Here is a 23,373-nt window from a genome sequence, read left to right as displayed (position 1 = left end):
ATTCATAATTTTATATTATATATTAATTTTTTCTTCTCTCTATATTTTAAAATCTACTAAATTATTTTCATATTCAAATTTAAAATCTTAATTATCATCTCCTAATAATATGATATATTTAATTTCAAAATTTTTTAAATTTTAAATAAATTTTATGTAAGATTTTGTATTTTATCATAAAAGAATAATTATTTAATATTTTATTTTGTTTATGTGTCAAAACACGAGTGCATTCTGTTTACGGTAGCCGAGAAACAGCGAATAATTAACAGAAATGAAAAAAACTGTTTGGAAGTTCTTTATAAGGTAAAAAACTCAAGACCGTTCATTTCTTGGTTTTCCCTTTTACTTTCTTTGGCGAAAATGGATCCCCTTTCTATTCCTTCAACCTCTCTCACTTTCTATATATAAATCAACCGTACAGATATGCATTTCTTAACTCGTTGAAGGGTTAACTTCCTAGTGTAAAATCTGAGGGTGGCGCGGGTTAAAGTCATAAGCTTTGAAAGGATAATGGAGTTCTTTCATTGACAAACCGCGATACCTTGCTTTTTAACGGGTGCGTGTTTCTGGGTTTGTTTTCTTTTTTGGGTTCATCGATTTCTGTTTGATTGGTGTGTTTGTTTGCATTTCTGGGTCAATGGGGTGTGTTTGTTTTCTGTTCCATTGGAATTGGATCGTGGAAAAGGAGTTGTTTTTGTAATAGTTTCCAAGGAATTCCCAGTTTTTGTTGATTGTTTATATGTTAAAAAATCAATGTGTAGGATGGTTTGTTGTTAATGTTCATGATCATGGGATCTAAATATGAGTTCTTGATTTATAGGGATGGTTTCAAGAGAGATTCTTGTTATCTTGATGCTAATAGGATCTAAAGATGAGGCATTGATGTTGTTTTCTGGTTTTCAGATTCTGGGCTTGAGAAATCTGGTTGGAAAGTTTGGCTGATAGGTTAAATTCCCAGTTCTGTTGATTGTTTATAAGTTAAAAATCAATGTGTAGGATGGATTGTTGTTAATGTTAATGTTGTGATCTAGATATGAGTTCTTGATTTATAGGGATATTTTTTATATGTTAAGATGCAATTTATAGGGATGGTTTCATGAGATATTCTTGTTATCTTGATGCTAATAGGATCTAAAGATGATGCATTGATGTTGTTTTCTGCTTTTCAGATTCTGGGCTTGAGGAATCTGGTTAGAAAGTTTGGCTGCTAGGTTAAATCAGAGTGTATTTTGGATCCGGCATTGGCCATTGGTAATTGGATTCTGGATTCATTTTATGTAACTTGCAGACGAACTTTCGGCTAGATATTCCTTGTCTCTGCTCAGATAATCTTTAGATATGTCTACGAGAAAATCAGGTGGTTCAAAGAATACATCGGCGGTCCTGAAGGCCGCCGCAGCCAATACAATCATCGAATCAGAAAAAAACACTTATGTTAGACACATAAACATTTATCTTGCCGATGATCCATTTTTAAAGCATTTTCTTCCAATTGATCCAGCTACCAATGACCTTTTCGAACTTGCAAAAGATGGAGTACTTTTATGGTATTTTTATTGATGACTCATTATGTAATTGCTCTTTTATATATATATATATATAAAATATGGACAATGGTTTTATTCTTGTTTACTTTTGCAGTAAGCTTATAAATATTGCTGTGCCTGGAACAATAGATGAACGAGCTATTAACACGAAAAAGGTACTTAACCTATGGGAGAGGAACGAGAACCATACCCTTGGTCTCAACTCTGCAAAGGCTATTGGCTGCACCGTGGTAAACATTGGCACCCAGGATTTAGTTGAAGGAAGGGTTAGTACGGATAGACAAATTCCTATGCGAGTTAGAATGATTTTTTCTGATTATCTGATAGTTCTGACCTTGGTTACTTGTATTGCAGCCTACCCTCTTGCTCGGTTTGATCGCTCAAATTATAAAGGTTGCATTTAAAATGTTGTGATAGACCGAAAAAAGTAGGATGTTAGGTTGTTTGCTGGTAAACTTTTTCTAATCCATACTAGTGACAACTGCAGATTCAACTGTTGGCAGATCTCAACCTTAAGAAGACACCTCAGCTCATAGAAGTGCTGGAGGATGGCAATGGAGTAATCTATTTCTTTATCCTGTGATTGATGTTTAACTAAGGATTAATTAATGAAACAGACAATTCTTTCAAACAAACCAACTGACTTGTTTCTGTTTGAATTATTGATACTTGCAGGATATTGAGGAACTTATGGGGTTATCTCCTGAGAAGGTTCTACTAAGATGGATGAATTACCATTTAAAGAAAGGGGGCTATGAGAAAACTGTTACAAACTTTTATTCAGATCTCAAGGTATTTTGTGGATCGAGGTGGATGCTCATACAGAAATTAGATTGCATTGCTTTATTTTGCTTGAATTGGTACTTTAATGTTTTACTCATTTCCATACCTTCAGGATGGAAAAGCTTATGCTTACCTGCTTAATGTACTAGCACCGGAGTTCTGCAATCCATTGACCCTTGATACGGTGGATCCTACCGAAAGGGCTACACTGGTACTTGACCATGCAGAGAAAATGGGATGTAAACGATATTTAAACCCGCAGGACATTGTTGAGGGCTCATCAAACTTGAATCTTGCATTTTTAGCTCAAATCTTTCATCAAAGGTGAGAAATCACTAACTGAAAGGGCTACACTGGTACACTGTCCTCACCGCATGTCTATCTCTAGTTTTATATTTTGGTAATAAAATCAAGTATGCATTTGCAGGAATGGCCTGAGTTTAGACGGCAAAAAGCTTTCTTTTGCAGAAAGGATGACAGATGATGTGCAACTTTCGAGAGACGAGAGATGTTTCCGACTATGGATGAACAGTCTTGGAATCGAAACTTATGTTAATAATCTCTTTGAGGATGTTAGAAATGGGTAAGTTTTCGAAGCTACTTTGCAACTTCACCTTATGAAGTAAGGCATCGTAGTTTAGTAGATCAGTATTTCAACCATCAACATAAAGAGCTTGATTTTGATATAGATGGGTACTTCTAGAGGTGCTTGATAAGGTTGCTCCTGGTTCAGTCAACTGGAAGCATGCAACGAAACCTCCAATTAGGTTTCCGTTTAGAAAGGTGGAGAATTGCAACCAAGTCGTAATGATCGGGGAGATGTTGAGATTTTCCATTGTGAATCTTGGCGGAAATGATATAGTGGAAGGAAATAAAAAACTTATTGTCGGTAATTTCCTCTGGTCTTTATTTAATATGGTTCTCTTCACGGCTTGGCATGTTTTGCCTCAATTACAAAGTTCAACGAGTACTTTTTAATAAAAAGAACCCGTGTCGGGTGTAAATTGAATACCTAAACCTTCATGAAAAGGCTGAAAGTTGCTTTCCATCTTTCAATGTATGTAGTGTTGATCCTATGTATTCTGTCATTTGAGCGTTCGTTACATTGTGTTACAGCTTTCCTCTGGCAACTGATGAGGTACAACATGCTTCAAGTTTTGAAGAGCTTGAGAGCTCGCTCCCGAGGGAAAGAGATAACTGATTCATATATCATGACTTGGGCAAACAGGAAAGTTAAAAGCACTGGACGATCCCGTAAAATAGAAAGCTTCAAGGTTTCAAAACGATTGCCATTTTGTCTTATAATAATAATATCGATTGAATGATTTAAATTATACCTTGTTCTAAATCTGCAGGATAAGAGCCTCTCGTCTGGACTGTTCTTCCTTGAACTTTTAAGTTCCGTGGAGCCAAGAGTTGTCAACTGGAACCTTGTAACCAAGGGTGAAAGTGGTATGACTACTTGCTAACTCGAATTAATTTTTTGAATGGATTATTGGTGACACTATTTATACTTAGAATTAAGCAAAGATGTTCTCTCATCTTTGTCGGAGAAAATGTTGAGATCGAGCCAAACTTAACAGTTTTTGTCCCTTTTGGAGTTGTAGACGAAGAGAAGAGGTTGAATGCAATATATATCATAAGTGTGGCTCGTAAAATCGGATGCTCCATCTTCTTGTTGCCTGAGGACATCATGGAGGTAATGCCACATTGTGAATCTCGTATTTGAATATCTGCAAATGATCATAAATAGAAATAATCAAATTTCTGGAGTAAATTGAAAATTTGAGAGTTCTCAAATGGATGTTCTTATGGGATGTGGCAGGTAAACCAGAAGATGATGCTCACTTTAACGGCCAGCATTATGTGCTGGTGCCTCCAAAACGCACCGGATGAGACTGAGTCTGAGGCTGGTAATGGCTACAGTAGTGCTTATACATCGGACACATCTCCGCCAGCATCCACAATCGGTGAAGACGAAAGTTCCTCGCTGTGTGCTGAAATCCCAAGCTTAAACATTGAAAGTTCCTCGCTGTGCGCTGAAATCCCAAGCGTAAACATTGAAAATTCCTCGCCAGGTGCTGAAATCCCAAGCTTAAACATTGAAAGTTCCTCGCCGGATGCTGAAATCCCAAGCCTAAACATTGAAAGCTCCTCGCCGGTGCTGAAATCCCAAGCTTAAACATTGAAAGCTCCTCGTCGGGTGCTGAAACCCCAAGCTTAAACATTGGAAGTTCCTCACCGAGTGCTGAAATCCCGGACGATGCCGCCTCGGACATCACGGTCTCATCACCGCAGTTTGAGAATGGAGATGCTCTCGTCGAGAATGGGCAGACCATGTAGGAAGTGAAAGAGTAATAAGTGTCGGAAAATGAGTTTGTTTTCATCGTATTTCGGGGGATGATATATATTCGTACTCGTGCCGAAATATAGGAGGTGGTAGACATTGATGCTAGCGATATGAAGAGTCGGAGTAACATAGATCACAGGTTGTGGAAATGGCATGCTTCCTACTAGTCCTTGAGAAATTGCTTTATTTTTTCCCTTCTTTTCGGATGTGAACAAATAGTTGAAGAGGAAAATTACCAAACGCCTAACTTTCTCACACGCCTGGAACCAGTAAGTGTTGGTATTTCACCGGTCAATTGTATTTCTGATTTTTTATTTTTTGGCAATAAAAGCACAAATTATTATAATATTTTATTTTATTTTAAATTAATATATAATTAAATTCTTACCATAGTGATAATAAAAAGGGGTAAATTCCCATTTATACTATGATTCTAACGAATTATTAATTGAGCATATTCGTTGTAGTTCCTTCTTTATGCATAGTTCAATTAATCACAAGATTTCCCATTTATACTATGTTTCCTTTTATATATATATATAAGTCATTCAGATCTGATATAAATCGAGTCAATTCAAATTAAATTATGTTTAGTTAGATTGTATTTAGATATCTAACGTTACAAACGTTATCACTTTAGGTGTATCGACTTTAATTGTTATTAAAATATGATGTTAAAAATAATATTTTAGAAAAATGGAAAAAAAAACTCGTCCAACCGTATCAGCCTCGCAAATCTTTTTCTCAAATTATTGAACTGCAAAAGGTGACCAAATGATCAACTGTCACGACCAACCAAATGGTTAAAAGGTTGACTGTCACGATCGGTAATATAGATTAAGGAGATTTTTAGAGATTTGAATGTTTGAAATTTTAGGGATTTAAGTTTGAGAATTTAGGGGAGTGGAATGATTGCTGGTCACTGGTTGCTCGTTGATGACTAGGGTGGTTGGCAATGGCTGTGATTGGCAAAGGAGGTAAGGTTAGGGTTCGAGTAAAAGATTTAGATTTTTAGGGTTTAGGGTCATTTCGACCAAAACATCTAATATGGTAACGTTTGTAACATTAGGTCCTTGAATTGATAAAAAAAGTTTAAACACAACTTAGGAAAAGTGGTATAATTTGGACATTTTTTACATATTAAAGCTAAATGAAATTTCAAACGAGGTTAAATGTAGAACATGTGACATTAAATATTAACAAATAATAATATCTAGAAGTTAGTATTTAGAATTTAAAAAATATGACAATGTTTAATAATTATTTGTAGATTAAAAAATTTCACCAGTACTATATCAGATATTAACCCATTCTAAGTTAACATCTTGTAATTTTTGGGAACAACTTTTAATTAGTGTCATATATAGTGATTAATATGTGTTTAGTCAAGTCAGATTGAATTTTAGTCATACTCGGAGTTGACCTAAATTTAATACTATCAATTCGTCATTCAATTTGACCCGAGTTTAGAGAAATTTCACTAGACTCAAAATTCAACTCAGTTTTTGGTAAAAACTCACACCCGACGCAATACACACACATATATATATATAATTCTCATTTTTATTTAGTAAAATAAGAACTTAATTAAAAATATAAAGGAGTATTATTACAATTATCTCTAAATATATAATAAATAATTATACAATTATCTCAGGTTGAAAAATTTTCACCCAAAACCAATCAATCCAATTATCCAATCTTATCTTTCAAAAAATTCAACTCGACCAAAATCGAACCGAATATATATATATTAAATTGATCCTATTAAATTGGGTTAGAACTTGTTAAATTCGGGTCCCATACCCATCCATGTTATATACGAGGTGAAGGCTCAAGGCTAAAGAGTAGTGAATAAATATTAGTGAAAAGAAAGAAAGCTATGGAAGTAGAGAGTGAGCTAAAGAGCTTGATTACAGTAGGGCTCTTCACATATGTATCCTTAACCTATTGTTACCGCATTGCAGCAAAGATCCCAAAGGGCTTGCCTAGGCTCCTTGCCCTCCTCCCGGTTATGATCATACTATTCATCATCCCCATCAACCTTCACTCCATCTATCTAGGTCATCCTCTAGTCCTTTGTCTCTCTTGCCACACCAACTTCAACCTCCTAGCATTCGCCTTCGATTGAGGCCCCTTATCGCCGCCAAAGGCGGTGGCTCTCGATGTTTTCATCCTCACAGCTTGTTCTCCATGCAAAATCAAACAACCCCATCACTCCAAAGTGCCTTTAGATTTGATCCTAGAGGCTGCAAGTAAAGGTTCATTACGGATAGTTTTAACCTTAGTTTCTTATAGTTACAAAGAGTGTTTCCACAAACTTGTTTGGTCACTCCTCTTTGGATTCCAAGTTTGGCTTGCAGTAGATGTTCTTTTAACCATGGTTGTAATCCCAGCTCAGGTGATTAGGGATGAATTGAAGGGTCGATGGGAGTGGTCGTTCTTTTTCATTTGTTTTATATTTTTTTTATAGTATTTTCTAATAACAGTACGTTTTCACTCCCTACAATTTTTTAAAATTACGTATTTAGTCACCTAATCACTTTTTTAAATCATATCTAAAATTATATTTTGATCATCCGTCATTAAAAAAATTAACGATGATGTTAATATGTTATCATAAGGTAATGTTACGTCATCATTGAAAAATAAAAAAAAATTACTATATCAATAGTTTTGTTTTTTAACGGCGGATGACCAAAACATAACTTTATATATGATTTTTAGAAAAAAATAATTATGTGACTAAAACAAAATCGTGAAAATAGTTAAATAACTAAATACTATTCAATTTTATAATTTCAGTCTATCTAAAATTTTATAATTTTATCCTCTAATATAAAATTTTACTTTCGACCTGTAGGTAATCCTTAGGGTTGAACACGAGCCGCACTTCAAATCACCTCACTTGGCCTCATCGTTGCAAGACTTCTGGGGCCGTAGGTGGAACCTCAGGGTATTGGAGACGCTCCGTCTCGTCATCTACTACCCGATACGAAGTGTTTCTATACGTATAATCGGAGATCGATCGAGTTCATTACCGCCTGTTTTCGTAACGTTTGCCGTCTCCGGTCTGATACATGAACTGCTGTATTACAGCATATTGCGTGCAAAACCTACGTGGGAGATAACTTGGTTCTTCGTTTTGCATGGGGTTCTCGTGGACATGGAGATTATATTGAAGAAGAAGGTCAAGCTGAGGCTTCACAGGGCGATTACAGGACCATTGGCTATGGCGAATCTGACACTCACTTCTGTCTGCTTAGTTCTTGCACCGCTCTTGAGAAATCGTGTAGACGAAAGGATAATCCACGAATTCTACCTCTTTCTGGATTTCTTTTTGAGCTTATTTCCGAGTAAAGTGTATCCGAGATCACTGAAATTTCAAAAAGTTATAAAATAATTATTGTATTTACTAAATTATTATTATAAAATTATAATAACTGCGATGTTTCTATAAATTTATGATATTTTATAATAATTTGATAAAATTTAATATAAAATTTATAACAGTTCGATAAATTTAATATAAAATTTATAACATTTCGATAAATTTAATAATTATCCTATAATGGTTTAATAAATTTAATGATCATTTTATATTTTTTTTAAAGTTTACTAATTAAATAATCATTTGAATAAATTTGATAACCCATAATCATGGTTGTAAATGAGACTGAGAAATATCGCAAGCTATTTGAATTAAATTCGGTCAAAGTTTGGTTAATACTTGATTTGCATGGACTCAATTCGAGCTCTTAATGAATCGAAATGAGCTATTTGATGTCCGACTTGAAAAGTTCATGAACAACTCAGAAAATAATATATTAATATTTTATTTTTTAAAATTAAATTATTAATATATTAATATTTATATGTTATTTTAAAAAAATACATTATAAGATTTCCATGTACTTAAGTTTCAGGTTTGAGCACGAATTTGAACTTGAATCGAGCTCGAATTTGAACTTCATTCGAACTAAAGTCTAAAAATATTTTGATATTAAAGCTTTGAACAACATGCACTCCATATAGTTTATTAAAAAACAACCTAGTTGACTCATTTATGTGTTTGATAATAAATGGTTTATTAAAAAAATTATAATTTGGTCATTCAATTAAAATATTATTATAGCATGTCGTCGATAGTTAAAATTAAAATATATGTCTAGTATTGCTTGATATAATAATTATTTTAATCCCTAAAACTTATTCTATCAATTCGATCATAATTTGAAATAATTTAATAAAGTTAAGTTTTTTTATTATTTTAATTTTTTATGATTGTATCAAATTAAAGAAAATAACATGAAAGTAATATAATTTTGAGTAAAATATATGAATGGTCCCCCGACTATAAGATGTTATTTTATTGAGCCTCCGACTATTAAAAATTACAAAATAGTTTCCTGACTATAGGATTTTGCTTTATTGAGTCTCCCGACTATTAAAAGTTACAAAATGTTATCCCGACTTTGTTTTGTTGAGTCCTCCAACTATTAGAAGTTACAAAATAATCATTGACTATTCATATGTTTCAAATCCGTCCTTTTATGTTAAAAATTGACGATCGTTTGAGCTAGATATTAATGTGTTGATCGAGATATAATTAAATCGTATTCTAATGATGTTTACTAGCATCGATTGCTTTTAAGAACTAGCTTGACTGTAACACCCCCAACCCGTACCCGACCCGGATACGAGTCTGAGGTGTCACATTGACTTTTCAAACTTTGACTCTTGACAAAATTCAAAGAAAATTTAAAACTTTCATTATAGTAAAAGCAGTTTAGTTACATAATTTGACCACAATAACTAAAATCGATCAGAGCATATTTAACTCAATCAATTAGTACATGCCAACTATATTCAAAATAACAAAAATCATTTAACTCATCTATTTTCTGATCTGAAATCTTGTAAGGGAGATACTGACCTGTATTGCTCCTCACAGCTTCTATATTCACTTTATGTAACCTGCGTGTGAAACACTCACACGCTAAGTCGATGACTTAGTGAGGCATAAAGAAAACACATCTAATGGAATTCATACCCACTAATCATGCATGACTGTTTTATGCTATCAAATTATACAACTCATTTACATATACATCAACATATATTCATGTATATTATGTAACAGATACCATATCCCCTATCACACATATATCATATCATGCAATTCATATCACACATCATATACATATATCACATACATTGTTCTCATATCACCAACCTGTTTATCCTTACTAATTCCCTTGTCATTACTTCAATTCCGTCATATGAGCATATAATGGATATAAACATATTATATATATTTTAATATGCCTCAATACGTTACTAATTTCTATAATCATATAATACATAAACACATAGCATCTCATATCACCATGACATATATGCACTTCTACCATGTCACGAGAAATACACATATCATTATATCAAATTATGCTCTCTTTTCAAAGCCCATGTACACATGTGAGAACTATAGATATGTGAGTCTATAGAGGTTGTGCACTATACTGTCACCACAGCTCGTATAATTGCACCGAAGTGCCACGTAGAATTGCACCGGAGTGCCGCGTAGAATTGCACCGTAGTGCCATATAATAATGTCCATAAGGACCACATATCATTCCTTAAGAATCATATACATATACTAGGGATCAAGTATGTGTCTCACCATACTTCACACATGTTCCAAAGAATACATATATGTCCCGAAGGACCACATATCATTCCTTAAGAATCATATACATATGCCAAGGATCAAGTATGTGTCTCACCAAACTTCACACATGTTTCAAAGAATACATATATATCCCGAAGGACCACATAGACCCTCGACTCTTGGCATACCAACTATACCCCTAGCTCTCATGACACATAACATGGGCATTAATATTTATGTTAACATACATTCACATATACACATAGTCATGTAGTTCTTTCACATAGTTCATCGTCATATAAATCACATATCCCATATACATATAAACACATGGTTCACTTACGCGTAGAACATTTTCATATAATCGCATAGTCATATAATATTTCATATAACATATATTTTCTCTTTCATATATCTCATATCATGTATCATATCTTGTGATCATATAATCATGTTACTTATAATCACATAACTTCTACTCATAGGGTTCAACATCATTAAACTTAGTTCACTTTTTCATATTATCATACATTTATATACTCTTATATGTCCTATCAATAACCTATAAACTTACTCATATTCTCATATATACTATTTTAATATAATTTATAGTAATATTCTATAATTGTATCATATAATGATTTTACCCAAGTACTCCTTTATAAAGTTTATATTACAGGTTCAATTAGTATCATTCTATCATATAAATAATTTCCACTTATTTTATATCATTTTCCCTTTTCACTCACATAAACCATCTATTTATTTAGTTCAATTTCTCATAACTTCCACAATACTCTTTAATAAAACTTTGTAGCTCTTCACTTTAATACATAAACCATAATTTCCTTTAATTTATCAATCTTCTCTATATAACTTATGTATCCTTATTTATGCCCTCGAATTCATACTATTCTCTTAGAGTCTCCTAACATTTCTCGTATAATCACTTATACCATATCATATGACTTATACTTGATTATCTTATTCTCTCATGTTCATTTCATTTCTTATGACTCTATCATATAACTTATTCCATGTTCTTCCATTATTACATAATAAAGTTTTACATAAATCATATAGCATATACAAAGCATATCATTATCTTTAGTCATGCATACATACAATCAATGTAATACATATAATCACATATAGTTATAACCAACACATAATCATGTCTATGACTTCATGCATATTACTCTAGGAAATAGATTCATCGCAAGTCTTATTTCCATTAAACACTACATGTCACTAGTATGCACTCACCTTGGCCTCACTAGTCAATTCCAATCTCTTATCTTTCCCTTGATCGATCTTACTTGCCAAATGTTCCGGAATTGCTTTACGCGCAGAATCTATAAATGTACATTTTGAGGCAATCATTAGATACCTACACATTGTAATTGGATACTAGCAACTTAAACGAACTTATTAAACCCATATTCACATTTTTCCTTTAGGGGTAATCGGTTCCCTCCTGTGGGGGAATCGGTTCCCCTATGAGATTCTGGAATTTCTGGTTCGTTTGAGGGGGTATCGATTCCCCTTGAATGGGTATCGATTCCCCTAACCCATAAATCATATTTTCAACACGAAATTTACTTCATTTCATCTTAAACACTTCATATTTCAACCTCTTTTATATACTAAACTCAAACACACATACTTAAGCCCATTTGTACTCATTTAACCCATCTTAATTCTCAAAATCCTCTCATCTTAATGAAATTCAATAATTATACTCAAATTTCAACATGTTCTAAATTCATTTCTATCACTCCAAATCTCTTAATTCAACTATTGACAAGTCAAATTCAACTTAAAATTCAACTTATCAACTTTATTTCAAGATTTCATTCAAAAACTCAAAATCTTTAATCTCTCCTAATTCCACCATCCTTTGCTTTTAAGATGATTTAAGCTTTCCTTAAGCTTAATTATCATCCAATAATCATAACCAAATCCTAAATTCAGCTAAATATCAACTAACAAGAGATCTTACCTTTGCTTATGGCTTCACGGTGGAAAAGAAGAGAATGAAGAAGAGAAGTCTGGAACTCTCTCATTTTCCTACGTTTATAATTCTCAAAAAAGGAAGATAAAAATCTTTCCCATGAAAAAACCATTTTGCCCCTTTAGTTCATCCATCTTTGCTATTTAATCCAATATTAAAATTATTTACTTAAATCCCGAGACTTTTAATTTCATTTCTAAATTGAACACAAAACCTTCAAAGTTTGCAATTTAGTCACTGACCCTGATTTGGGATGTTACATTGACGACATTATGTAAACAGAGAGTCGATCCATAAAATATAACTCAAACGGTTATGGGATCGGATTTTGTCATTTCTCAGTCAATATGTTAACATCCAACTCAGATAATCATTAATCTTTTTAATAGAAAATGACGAGTTTAGAACATATAAATAGTCGAATGACCATTTTGTAACTTTTAATAGTAAAAAAACTTAAAAAAAAATCACCCTATAATCATTTTCACATCTCACCATTTTTTTTCGCATGTACTATCAATTTGTCATCATAAATGCAGGCAGGATAGAGAAAATCAGAAAAAGATGCTCAAACGAATGCAAATATAATGAGAAGATGGAAAGAGACATGCAAACTAAAGAGGAGGCCTTGGGCACATCCAGATTAATTACCTCGACCCGAGGATTACAGTTGCATGGTGCAAGCGGCACGAGGTCCCCATTGACAAGGTAAACACTATTTGTTAACAATAGTCGGCGTGACACATTGATCAATTTATGTTCATTTCTTATTTTATTGCTTCTGGCAAAAACTCTCCGGTCACCTCCGACTGGAATCACACCACCTGTTTACCCAAGAGAACACCGTTAACTCCACCGTCGAATTTCAAGCTTCTCCATTACAAAAACCTTCACTCTATCGATTGTAACAACCACCGAAAACCCATTTTCCAACTCAATCCGAACAGCTACCTGCAGCCCTTCCACCTCAGCTTCCCTCATCATTCAACCAGCGGCGCTTCTGCCACCAACCAATACCCCCACCTTGCTAAACTAAACTCCACCGTGTGAACCCATCACTCTGTCACCTTCCATTCAACAGTATTCTTGAATGTGTCATGAATGAATGATCTAGCCCATATGGAACCATCAACCATTTTGGAATTTCAAATTTAGGAGGGGGAAAAAAGGTAGATTAACCAAATTTTTGGATATAAAAAGTTAAATTTATTAAATTATTTCAATTTAAGAAATTTTGGTAATTAAGATTATTATTATATCAAGTCCACATTAGATGTTTGTTTCAATTTTGACCGTTAATAATTTATTTGTAATAATTTTCTAACTGACATGTTTATAATTTTTTTAAAAAGGTGATTTGATTGTTACTAATCACATAATTTAGTGACCTGATTTTAACTTTGATCATATATTTAAAAAGTCGTACAATGTCTGCCAAGAATATATAATGAATATATTTATTATTTTACTTTGGAAAAAGAAATCATACAAGAAGCTCTCCTGACCTTGTGGTATCTTATATGCGGCAATTAAACAAGAAATCGGTGGCCGAAAATATAAATAAAGGGGGGAAATGGTTTTCAATGACTAAGCTGACACTATATCATCAAGCACCGGAGCCTTAGTCACTCTTGTTGTTCTCGGCTGCATCATTATTGAGCGCTTGAGCGACGCCAACCTCGGCTGGTCGAATTACCCTATCATAGAGCATGTACCCTGGCTGTAATAAGAGGGAAACCAGCAAACACTTCTATTAGTAACTTCCGACTTCCAGCCATGTTGGGATGTATCCCCGTATCCGACATTTACATTCGAGTCGGATAAACATAAACTAATGACCAATTGACCACTTAAGCTGTTCAAACAGCATTGTGTAATTAAACAAGGATGATAAAAGTTGAAATGGTAATCAAACTTAAACAATGTGCTTGATTTTGATTATCAAGCTATAGTTCTTCAACCAAACATTAATATGACTATCACATCAAATAAACAAATGAATATAACTATACCTTCAAAACATGAGCAACTGTGCCGGGAGACTTAGAATTATCCGGTACTTGGAACACCGCATTGTGCCTGTGTGGATCAAATAGTTCATTTTCAGGATCGAATTTTTCCACGCCAAACTTCCTAAATACCTGGAAGCGAAAAAATTATATCCAGTTAGTAACGAATTTAATATCTTATAGAACACATGTAGAAGCCAAATCATTGTCAAAGCGAAAGAAGAGACAAAAACTTTAAGCATTAGCTAAGCACACTAATTTGTGTTATAATTATCCAGATGATGTCCGATGGTTGAAGCGAATTCAGTTTGCCAAAGTTTCCCCTTTACCCAAGAATAAATGTGGAAACTGAACAAGTTGAAGTTTAGGAACTCTAACAATATGTACCTCTCCAAGCTGCTTCTCAGTCATTTCAACTCCTTCTAGAAGTGTTCTTAGGAGAGGTAAGGCTCCAATGGTGTCCTTGGATTCATCAATCTTAGTGAAACTGCCTTCAACATGCGAAGAAGCCCGTCCTAGGTTGTCTGCAACATCTAGTAGACCCTTCGCAAAATTCTGCAGCACATTCACAAATGACTCCTATAATTTTCAGAGAACTCCAAATATAACAGAAAATCAAGTGGTCATTAACTCATCATGTCACCAATGGTACCTGCACAGAAAATTTTTTCGAGTTCTCCGCTTCACGTCTTGTTCTTGCCATAACATTCTCCATTTCTGCCAGAGTGCGAACAACTTTGTCCTTCATTTGTTCTATCTCCTTTTGCTTTGCCTCCATGAGTCCTTCTTTCTCCTCCACAAGTTTGAGCATATCAGCCACTGATAGCTCCCCATCACTCTGGGAACCTGAATCAGAAAAAAAAACAGTTTACTAATCGGCTATACTCCTTTAATCAGATCGAGGCATTGTATTTTGAGATCCCGAGTTAAAACCTGATTCTTTTGCCTGATCAGTAACTTCAGCCTCTCCAGGATTTGTACCACCACTTGGATTTATAGGCTCTTGACTGTCATTTTCTACACCACCCCCATGTTCCTTCTCGGAAGGCTCGGGGGACGCAGACGAAGATATAGCAAAGCGTTGGAACGTAGAGAAACTGAGGCTCCAACGATGTAGCAGAGTCGTTTCACTTGTCATATACAGAGAAAGGCATATAAAGATATAATTAGTTATGTTCTGAAGGAACCAAGATATGGATTTAAGATCCTACATGATCACCAAAACACTTAAAAGACAACCTTAAAGCGAACAAGAACAGCTTATAAATCATTAATGTAAGAACAATTTTCTCCTTCGTTACATTTGATTCATGACAATAACAAAAAAAACTGTATCTTTTATTCACAAGCACACAACGAAAACATCAAATTTGAAGGGGCAAAAGAAAACATCAAATTAGATTAATTCAAACCCTTTTAACGTAGAAACAAATGTCACATAATTCCAGCATGATAGAACAAAATACACAACAAGACGACAGTACAGAGAGGAAAAAGTCAGGGAAATAAGCTAATTTAAGCAAAGCCCTTAAACCCTAGCAAATTCTTTCCTCACAAATAACCACAAATTGCAAAATTTTAGTACCTTATTAGGAGATTCATAAACGAGAGAGTGAAGCTGAGTAGAAAAGCTTGATGTTTGAAGCTTCTTGGGAGGATGGAGAAGCAAGGATCGTGCAATGACCGTCCTAGGAACGCATGAAAAAGCCTAGACACCAACATCTGCGAAAGAAGAATGAAGGAAAACGGAAGGCGAATCAAGGAGGTTTAGGGTTTTAGAGTGCCTAGATTGGAAATATAAAATGAAAAATGGGGTTTTAGAGTGCCTAGATTAGAACTATAAAATGAAAAATGGGGTTTTAGATAGAGGAAGGGGAAGTAAACGTGGACGTCCGTGGAGAGCAAGAAAAGATTTTGAGAAGGTGAGTGGAGAGCAAGAAAGATAAAAAAGACTAAACTATACTGATGATCATTTAACTATTAATAGATTCTATTTTTACCACTTAATTGTTGGGAGATTTTATTTTGATCACTTAATTATTGGGAGATTCTATTTTGACCACTTATCTTTCAATTTTGTCAATCAAACTACTTAACTATTTAAATGATGACAATCAAGTCACTTCTCACTAATATTTAACAAACTATTTGACATGAATGTTAAAAAGATTAATACAGTTACGCATTTGATTCTCATTACTTATATATTTTATCAATTTGATTGTAATTATAATTTAATTTAATAAATTTAATCTCTAACTAGATTGTGACATACGTCACCACTTGTTTAAGAAGAAAACAAATTAGAGAAGAAAAGATGCCTGCAAGAGATTGGACATAGGATAAGGGGAGTTCAGGCACACTTTAACGACCGTGATAAACCTCATATTTGACATTGAATTACAGAATCATGTATATATTCTATTTCATATATACAGGATCCAGATTTAATATTAAATTTTCAAAAAAAAAATAAATTTATAAATTCAAATTAAATTAAAATATACCGAATCCAAGTATAATATCTAACCCTAATTCTCTGTAATCGGAAGATGAGGCATAAGATCTCTTTGTAAACAAAATACAAGGGAAAGGCAGACATGAAGATGAATACATTACCTATATATGCCCCATTTTGTATTATTGTGATTAACTAAACCTAAAATTGAAGTCCCAAGAGGGAGGCTGCTGCATGATGCTAGTCTGGGATGATTACGAGGTGATGTTAATCTCTGTTCATCTTAGATCTAAATTAATATGATTTTAATATTTTTTTAATGAATTCAAGTGTTTAAACTTTTTTATTAATTTGATTTCAGTTGAACTTGAGTTTTTTTATATTTATATATATTATATAAAAATGATGAAAATAAAACTTTTATATTTTAAAGAAATATTATATCACCCCAAAAATAATTTACATCTTTAAAGAAAATTGCATTTAATCATTTTATCTCACTATATAAAAAAACTCTCAAAAATATTTTCTAAATTTGACATCATATTTTCTTTAATTTTGTTATTTATGATGGACACGTGTTGAACACGACAGACTTTTGGTCATTTTAAATTTAATGTAAAAGATAAAAAAAATTTATGAACTTGCCTGACATTTGATGATTTTTCATTCGAATTTAATTTTATCATAAAAGTTTGTCTATAACCTTACCTAATACAATTTTTTCCCACATTTTTATTCGAGAAAATAAAAACATAATTAAAAAGATAAAGAAATGTGTTATAATAATTGTGAATATATATAAAAAATGAGAATCATATTATTATTTCATGTTGAGTTAAAAAAAATCTTTAAATATGACCCGATTTTATGTTTTATAAAATCTAATTAGACTCAAATAAAATTAAATTTAAATAAAAGTATTTTCAAGTCGAATCAAATTTCATTAAATTTGAATAAATTCTTCATCCCTATCCACCAATGACGGTGGCACCACATGCCGTGCACTCCGGGCATCATAGGGTTTGTTTTTTTTTTTTTTTTTGGCTTTTTTCCATTTGGAATTTGGCTAAATTTCCCCTAAATTTGGGTTGGGACATGCACTTTTTTTTATATAAAAAAAAAGTTTTGGAATTGACGTTAATTGCCTTTATGGGTTAAATTTTAAGAATACTACAACTTTTAGTCCTTCAGTTGATTTTTTCAGTTTTTCTCTAAATTGTTTTTAATTTTTAATCTCGATTATTTGTTTATTGAATCTTATCTCATATAGATAAATTATTAATCATTATATGTGAGAGTTAATTAAATCACGAATCATATATTAAACTTGATTAGTCACTAGTTATATCTTCTAGTTTCCTCGCATTGGTACGTCGTTCATATCTTCTTCTTTTTTGTCTTTATTGATTGGCAATATCAATTTTAATATTGGTTACCAACCGTCGATATTCTTTATTTTCCTTTTATTTTCTCTTGTTTTTTATTTTCAATAAGTATGTTTGTATGACATGTTTTCATCTGTCTTTATAAAACATTTTCTTCTGCTTTTTGGCATATTTTTCGGTCTTTTGGTCGTTGTTGTAACACCCCAACCCGTACCCGACTCGGATACGAGTCTGAGATGTCACATTGACTTTTTAAAACAATTTTCTTAACAAAATACAGATCATTTGGACTTATATTAAGAAAATATGATAATATATTGTTGAATTGTATTCGTTATAACCAATTTAAGAAAATATACGTTTTTATGAATAGTACAATCACACGCTAAGTCGTTGACTTAGTGAGGCATATAAAACATATAATAACACTATATAACATTTCATATAACAAAATGCTTACATATACATGTATCATCATCATCATAATCTCTATTTATCATATGATTTTATACTTATCATTTCTGTATATCATATAACACACATAACATCATATAATTCATGTAACATATTTCATATCACTAAAAACATATACATCACATATATTGTATTTGTTATTGTCTCCTTATTAGTCCATGTATATTATTAAGAACTCAAGATATTCGAGTACATTGAGGTTGTGCACTATGCTGTCACCACAGCTCGTATAAGTCCTACTTAGTGGCATATGAAATTTTGTCCCGAAGGACCTATATACTGTATTTGTCCCGAAGGATCGCGTAGACCCTCGACCCTTGGCACGCCAACTATCCAACTATACCTATAGCTCTCGTATTATATACCATGGACATTATTCTTATGTTTCATATGTTCATGTACTCATGTTATTTCTCTTGTGATCACATATATCTTTTCTTCTGTCACATACCACATGTATGTGTAAACATCTGTGCCATTTCATATAACATGTATCACTTGTGCATGTAATCACATAAATCGTATCATATAACTTATATCATTTCTCATGGGTTCATGTAAACATGTATATCATATCTTATTCACATGTTCATATATACATCACATAGCACATAGAATAACATATAAACTTGTACATGTATTCATGTATATACTTTCATCTAATCTGTATATCAAAGCCCTATAACTTATCTCACAGTTTTACATAGCTTGTCACATAGGCATATATTTTCATATATTAGATTCACATATCTTATATTACATGTTCTTATAGTCACTTATACATGTATTCTTATAATTTCTTATCATATCATATGGTTTATATCTTTATAACACAACATGTATTCATATCAATTATATAAATACATATACTCACATAACTTGTGTCATTTCTTATGAAATCACTTATAACATATAACATATATATATAGTTCATATCATTTCTCATAATTTCACATATGTCCATGTCATTTAACCTATCATTTATATCTATACCACCTAGTTTATATCCCTTTCTCTTGTTATCACATAAGTCCTTGCTATTTTACATAGTTCGTGATCCTATAATCAGTTATGTCAGTACCACATATTAACATATGACACATATACCCATTTTCATGTATTCATACACACATAAGAATTCCATCAATCACAAATCAAATAATATTTTAGGAGTCACTTCTTACCATAGTAACTCCATCACTGGCTCATCGTAAGCCAATGTTTGTTCAATAGCATAAGTACAATTAAATTGCACTCACCTTAGCCTTGCTTTGATTCGATCCTAATTCTTTGATTGTTCCGGAACTTGTTTAGGCTCAATATCCACATAAACATAATTTCCAAGACAATTATTAAAAGCTTAAACCTTATAACTTGATGTTAATAACTCAAAGTAGTTTAATGAATCAAAATTCCATTTTCCTTTAGGAGTGTACCGATGCACTATGGGTGAATCGATACACAAATTAGGTTCGAAATTCCCATGCATCGATGCACCCCTTAATGTATCGATGCACCTTCAAAATTTGTCTTAGTGCATCAGTACCCACTCATAGTGTACTGATACACTCTATATAGAACAAACTTTTTCACCAGGAAATTCATCAACTCTTCACTAAATTTCCTCATATAAAATTCTTTTCATACCACTAAACTCATCTACAACCATTTTAATTATCTTCTATCATCTCAACATCTTATTATCTCCCATATCTCATCCAAATTCTTAAAACCAAGAATCTTACTAATTTTTCCATGTAATCCAAACTCTATTCCAACACTTATAACTTCTTATTCATACTTATGACAAGTCAGATTCCATCTCAAAGTTCATTTATTAACTCTTTTTCAGAAATTCACTTTGAAACTCATTCTCTTTCATCTTTCATAACTTCTTCATCTTTTGATTTTAAGACAACTTAAGCTTTTATTAAGCTTAATTATCATCTAAGGATCAAAACCCAACCTTTAATTGAACAATTAATCAACTAATTAAGAAACTCACCTTTGCTTGTATGCTTCACGTTGGAGAAGAGAAGAAGATGGAGAAGATAAGTCTGGAAACTTATCTCCTCAAAACATGCTTCACATATGTATTATAATACCCACTAATTATTATTTAATTATTTCCTTGTTCAATGACTCATTTGCCCTTTGACTCTTTCAATAATTACCAATAACCCTTCAGAAATTATTTTTAAATAAGTCATTGAATTATTCAACTTTTCCACTTTAATCACCAAATTCTAAAATTTTATAATTTAGTCACTAACCCGTAGTTTGGGATATTACACTTCATATTCCCATGCTCTTTTATATCACATATATTTATCCTTAACTATCACTCATTATCACATTTTTATGACTTTGATAGTCAACTTTACTTGCACAGAACCTTATTCTTTATTATTCTTATACTTTTGTTTTCTCCACTTGTTTCAATTATTACCATATTTCAATACTCATCTAATCCATTTAAAATACTTTTTTTCTTATATTTTCATAACTTCTAATAGAACTTTTAACCCAATTCACAAAAGTTGTCTTTAATCCTGACTTATTATCAATTAACTCCTTGTTTAATCTTCCAATATCAGACCCTACTGCTTGAGTCTGTCGGACTCTCATCTGATTTGATCATCTGACGGAGAATACAACTAATTCATATATGGTTTAAAGTTGAAAACCAGAATCTCTATCTTTCTGTGATGGTGCTTAACTTTATGAAACACTAATTTTCTTAATCATCTGATATTTTTTTGTCTCCAATCCTTTCATTCTAAGCTCTCTCTAGAGCTTTAACGCGATTAACCATTTCTTGAAATGAAAACAAATTCAAAACCAATAACATTCTTTTTATTGAAAACATTTTGATGTTTCGATATAACAAATTAAATTAAAAGAATTTTAATTTTGAAAATGATTTTTCTAAGCATATTTGATATATTAAATCGAATATCAAAATATTACTCAAAGTATTTCAAAGTTCATTTTAAATCCTTACTAAAGTGTAAAATTAAGTTTTAATCTTAAAATAATTTCAAAACAATTTTACAAAGTATTTCGAATCGTTTCAAAGCCAAAAATTACAGTTTGTCCAGAGGGAACCGATTCCCCCCAAGGGGTACCGATTCCCCCCTTGAATGGTTTTGCTCCGAGAAAATCCAGTATGCTCGGAGGGAACCGATTCCCCCCAGGGGGTATCGATTCCCCCCACTGTTCAACATTCGAATATTTGAATTTTACACTTAGGGAACTGATTCCCCATGAGGGGCTACAGATTCCCCCAACGCTCCAAGCAGAAATATTAATTGTTTTCACACTTAAACGGCTCCAATAACTTCATTAATGATCCCCAACGTTCAGAAGTGATTCAAGGTGTATTTAAACAAGCTTAGAAGCCATTGATCAACAACAAGCAACTAGAATCAAGAGAGAATCAAAGAGAAAGCATCAAACCTCAAGTTTGTGCATTTCAAGCCTATTTTTCATTCAATATTCATTTTGCTTTCAAGAACACTACTTGTACTCAATTGTATTCATTCTTGAGTGTTATTTTCTTTGTTCTATAATTGTGCAAACAATCTACCTTGTGAGGATTTCCTTGTAAGTTTGTAAATTTGTAATATTCTCTTTGGGAAAGAGTGTTCTCAAGAATTGGGGTATATTCTTGAGGGTGTTGTAAGGTTATCTCTTTGGCCTCAAAAGAAAGAACAAATTAGTGAATTTGTTGGAAAATCCTTAGTGTGGATAGCTAAGGTAGTGGACGTAGACTTTGATTGAGAAAGTCGAACCACTCTAAATCGTTGTGCAAATACTTTCAATTTTCAGCAAAAGCTTTCAATTTTCAGCAAAAGCTTCCACAAAATTTTAATTGCCAATTCACCCCCTCTTGGCCAATTCCGTCAATCGATTAACTCAACAATTGGCATCAGAGCCTAACTCATTTGAAGGTTTAATCGCCTCTTGAGTCGATTCGGGAAGAGTTACATCGATAATCAATGTCATCAATGGCCTCTACTTCAAACTTCGACTCATGTCTCGATTCGATGCCCGTCAACAAGCCTCATTTCTTCAATGGGGCTAACTATGCCTATTGGAAAAATAGGATGATGTACTTCATTCAAGCAAGTGACATGGGAGCATGAAATGCAGTAGAAGAAGGATACATCAAGCCTCTCACTCATCCAAGATTGTGGAGTGAAAGAGAGACAATAATGTTCCAGCTCAACTCCAAAGCCATTCATATCATATTTTGTGCTCTTGGACCAGATGAATACGAAAGAGTTTCATCTTGTACAATCACCAAAGAAATATGGGACAAACTTCAAGTCACTCATAAAGGTACCGATGAAGTAAATAAATCTAAAATTAGTATTCTAACGCATAGCTATGAAAATTTCAGGATGAAACTAAATGAAGATATCAAAGCTATGACGGATAGATTTTCAATGATTGTCAATTGTCTCAAATCATATGGAGTATCATTTCAAATGAAAAGCTTGTGAGGAAGTTAGTCTACTCCCTTTCAAAATCGTGGCAATCAAAGAAGACGGTAATCATCGAGTCTAAGAACCTAACGTCCTTAACTCTTGAAGAACTAATCGGTTCCCTTCTTACTCATGAAATGATGCTTGAAGATGAAGTGGACCTCGATAAGATTGACGAGACACCAA

General features: G+C 32.8%; 3 protein-coding genes across 4 annotated transcripts; 2 read left to right on the top strand and 1 right to left on the bottom strand.

Moving 5' to 3' along the window:
- Window positions 1–1,172: 1,172 nt before the first annotated feature.
- LOC120163442 (fimbrin-3-like) lies at window positions 1,173–4,968 on the top strand. Of its 2 annotated transcripts, none has more exons than XM_039173379.1 (12): window positions 1,173–1,550; window positions 1,645–1,816; window positions 1,905–1,943; window positions 2,038–2,109; window positions 2,226–2,342; window positions 2,446–2,657; window positions 2,761–2,916; window positions 3,023–3,222; window positions 3,450–3,607; window positions 3,689–3,785; window positions 3,941–4,032; window positions 4,159–4,968. In XM_039173379.1, exons 1-12 carry the CDS (start codon window positions 1,342–1,344, stop codon window positions 4,513–4,515), a joined length of 1,881 nt encoding a protein of 626 aa, XP_039029310.1. In that variant the 5' UTR covers window positions 1,173–1,341; the 3' UTR covers window positions 4,516–4,968. The 2 variants fall into 2 exon arrangements, with proteins under 2 accessions (XP_039029310.1, XP_039029312.1); XM_039173381.1 differs by having other exon boundaries at window positions 2,038–2,106; window positions 4,159–4,966.
- A 1,597-nt stretch (window positions 4,969–6,565) lies between these two features.
- LOC120163387 (probable long-chain-alcohol O-fatty-acyltransferase 1) lies at window positions 6,566–8,086 on the top strand. The gene is made up of 2 exons (XM_039173337.1): window positions 6,566–6,757; window positions 7,547–8,086. The coding sequence occupies exons 1-2, from the start codon at window positions 6,566–6,568 to the stop codon at window positions 8,084–8,086; spliced, it is 732 nt and encodes a 243-aa protein (XP_039029268.1).
- A 5,809-nt stretch (window positions 8,087–13,895) lies between these two features.
- LOC120163439 (grpE protein homolog 2, mitochondrial-like) lies at window positions 13,896–16,085 on the bottom strand. The gene is made up of 6 exons (XM_039173376.1): window positions 15,963–16,085; window positions 15,311–15,518; window positions 15,030–15,223; window positions 14,765–14,932; window positions 14,381–14,509; window positions 13,896–14,088 (listed from the first exon to the last, which is right to left on the bottom strand). Exons 2-6 carry the CDS (start codon window positions 15,513–15,515, stop codon window positions 13,990–13,992), a joined length of 795 nt encoding a protein of 264 aa, XP_039029307.1. The 5' UTR covers window positions 15,516–15,518; window positions 15,963–16,085; the 3' UTR covers window positions 13,896–13,989.
- Window positions 16,086–23,373: the final 7,288 nt, after the last annotated feature.

This window comes from Hibiscus syriacus, unplaced genomic scaffold (assembly GCF_006381635.1).
Source record: "Hibiscus syriacus cultivar Baekdansim isolate YM2019G1 unplaced genomic scaffold, ASM638163v2 tig00111445_pilon, whole genome shotgun sequence".
Classification (NCBI taxonomy): Eukaryota; Viridiplantae; Streptophyta; class Magnoliopsida; order Malvales; family Malvaceae; genus Hibiscus; species Hibiscus syriacus.
Note: the sequence above shows the minus strand (reverse complement) of the source record. Positions and strands in the feature narration are given on the sequence as shown.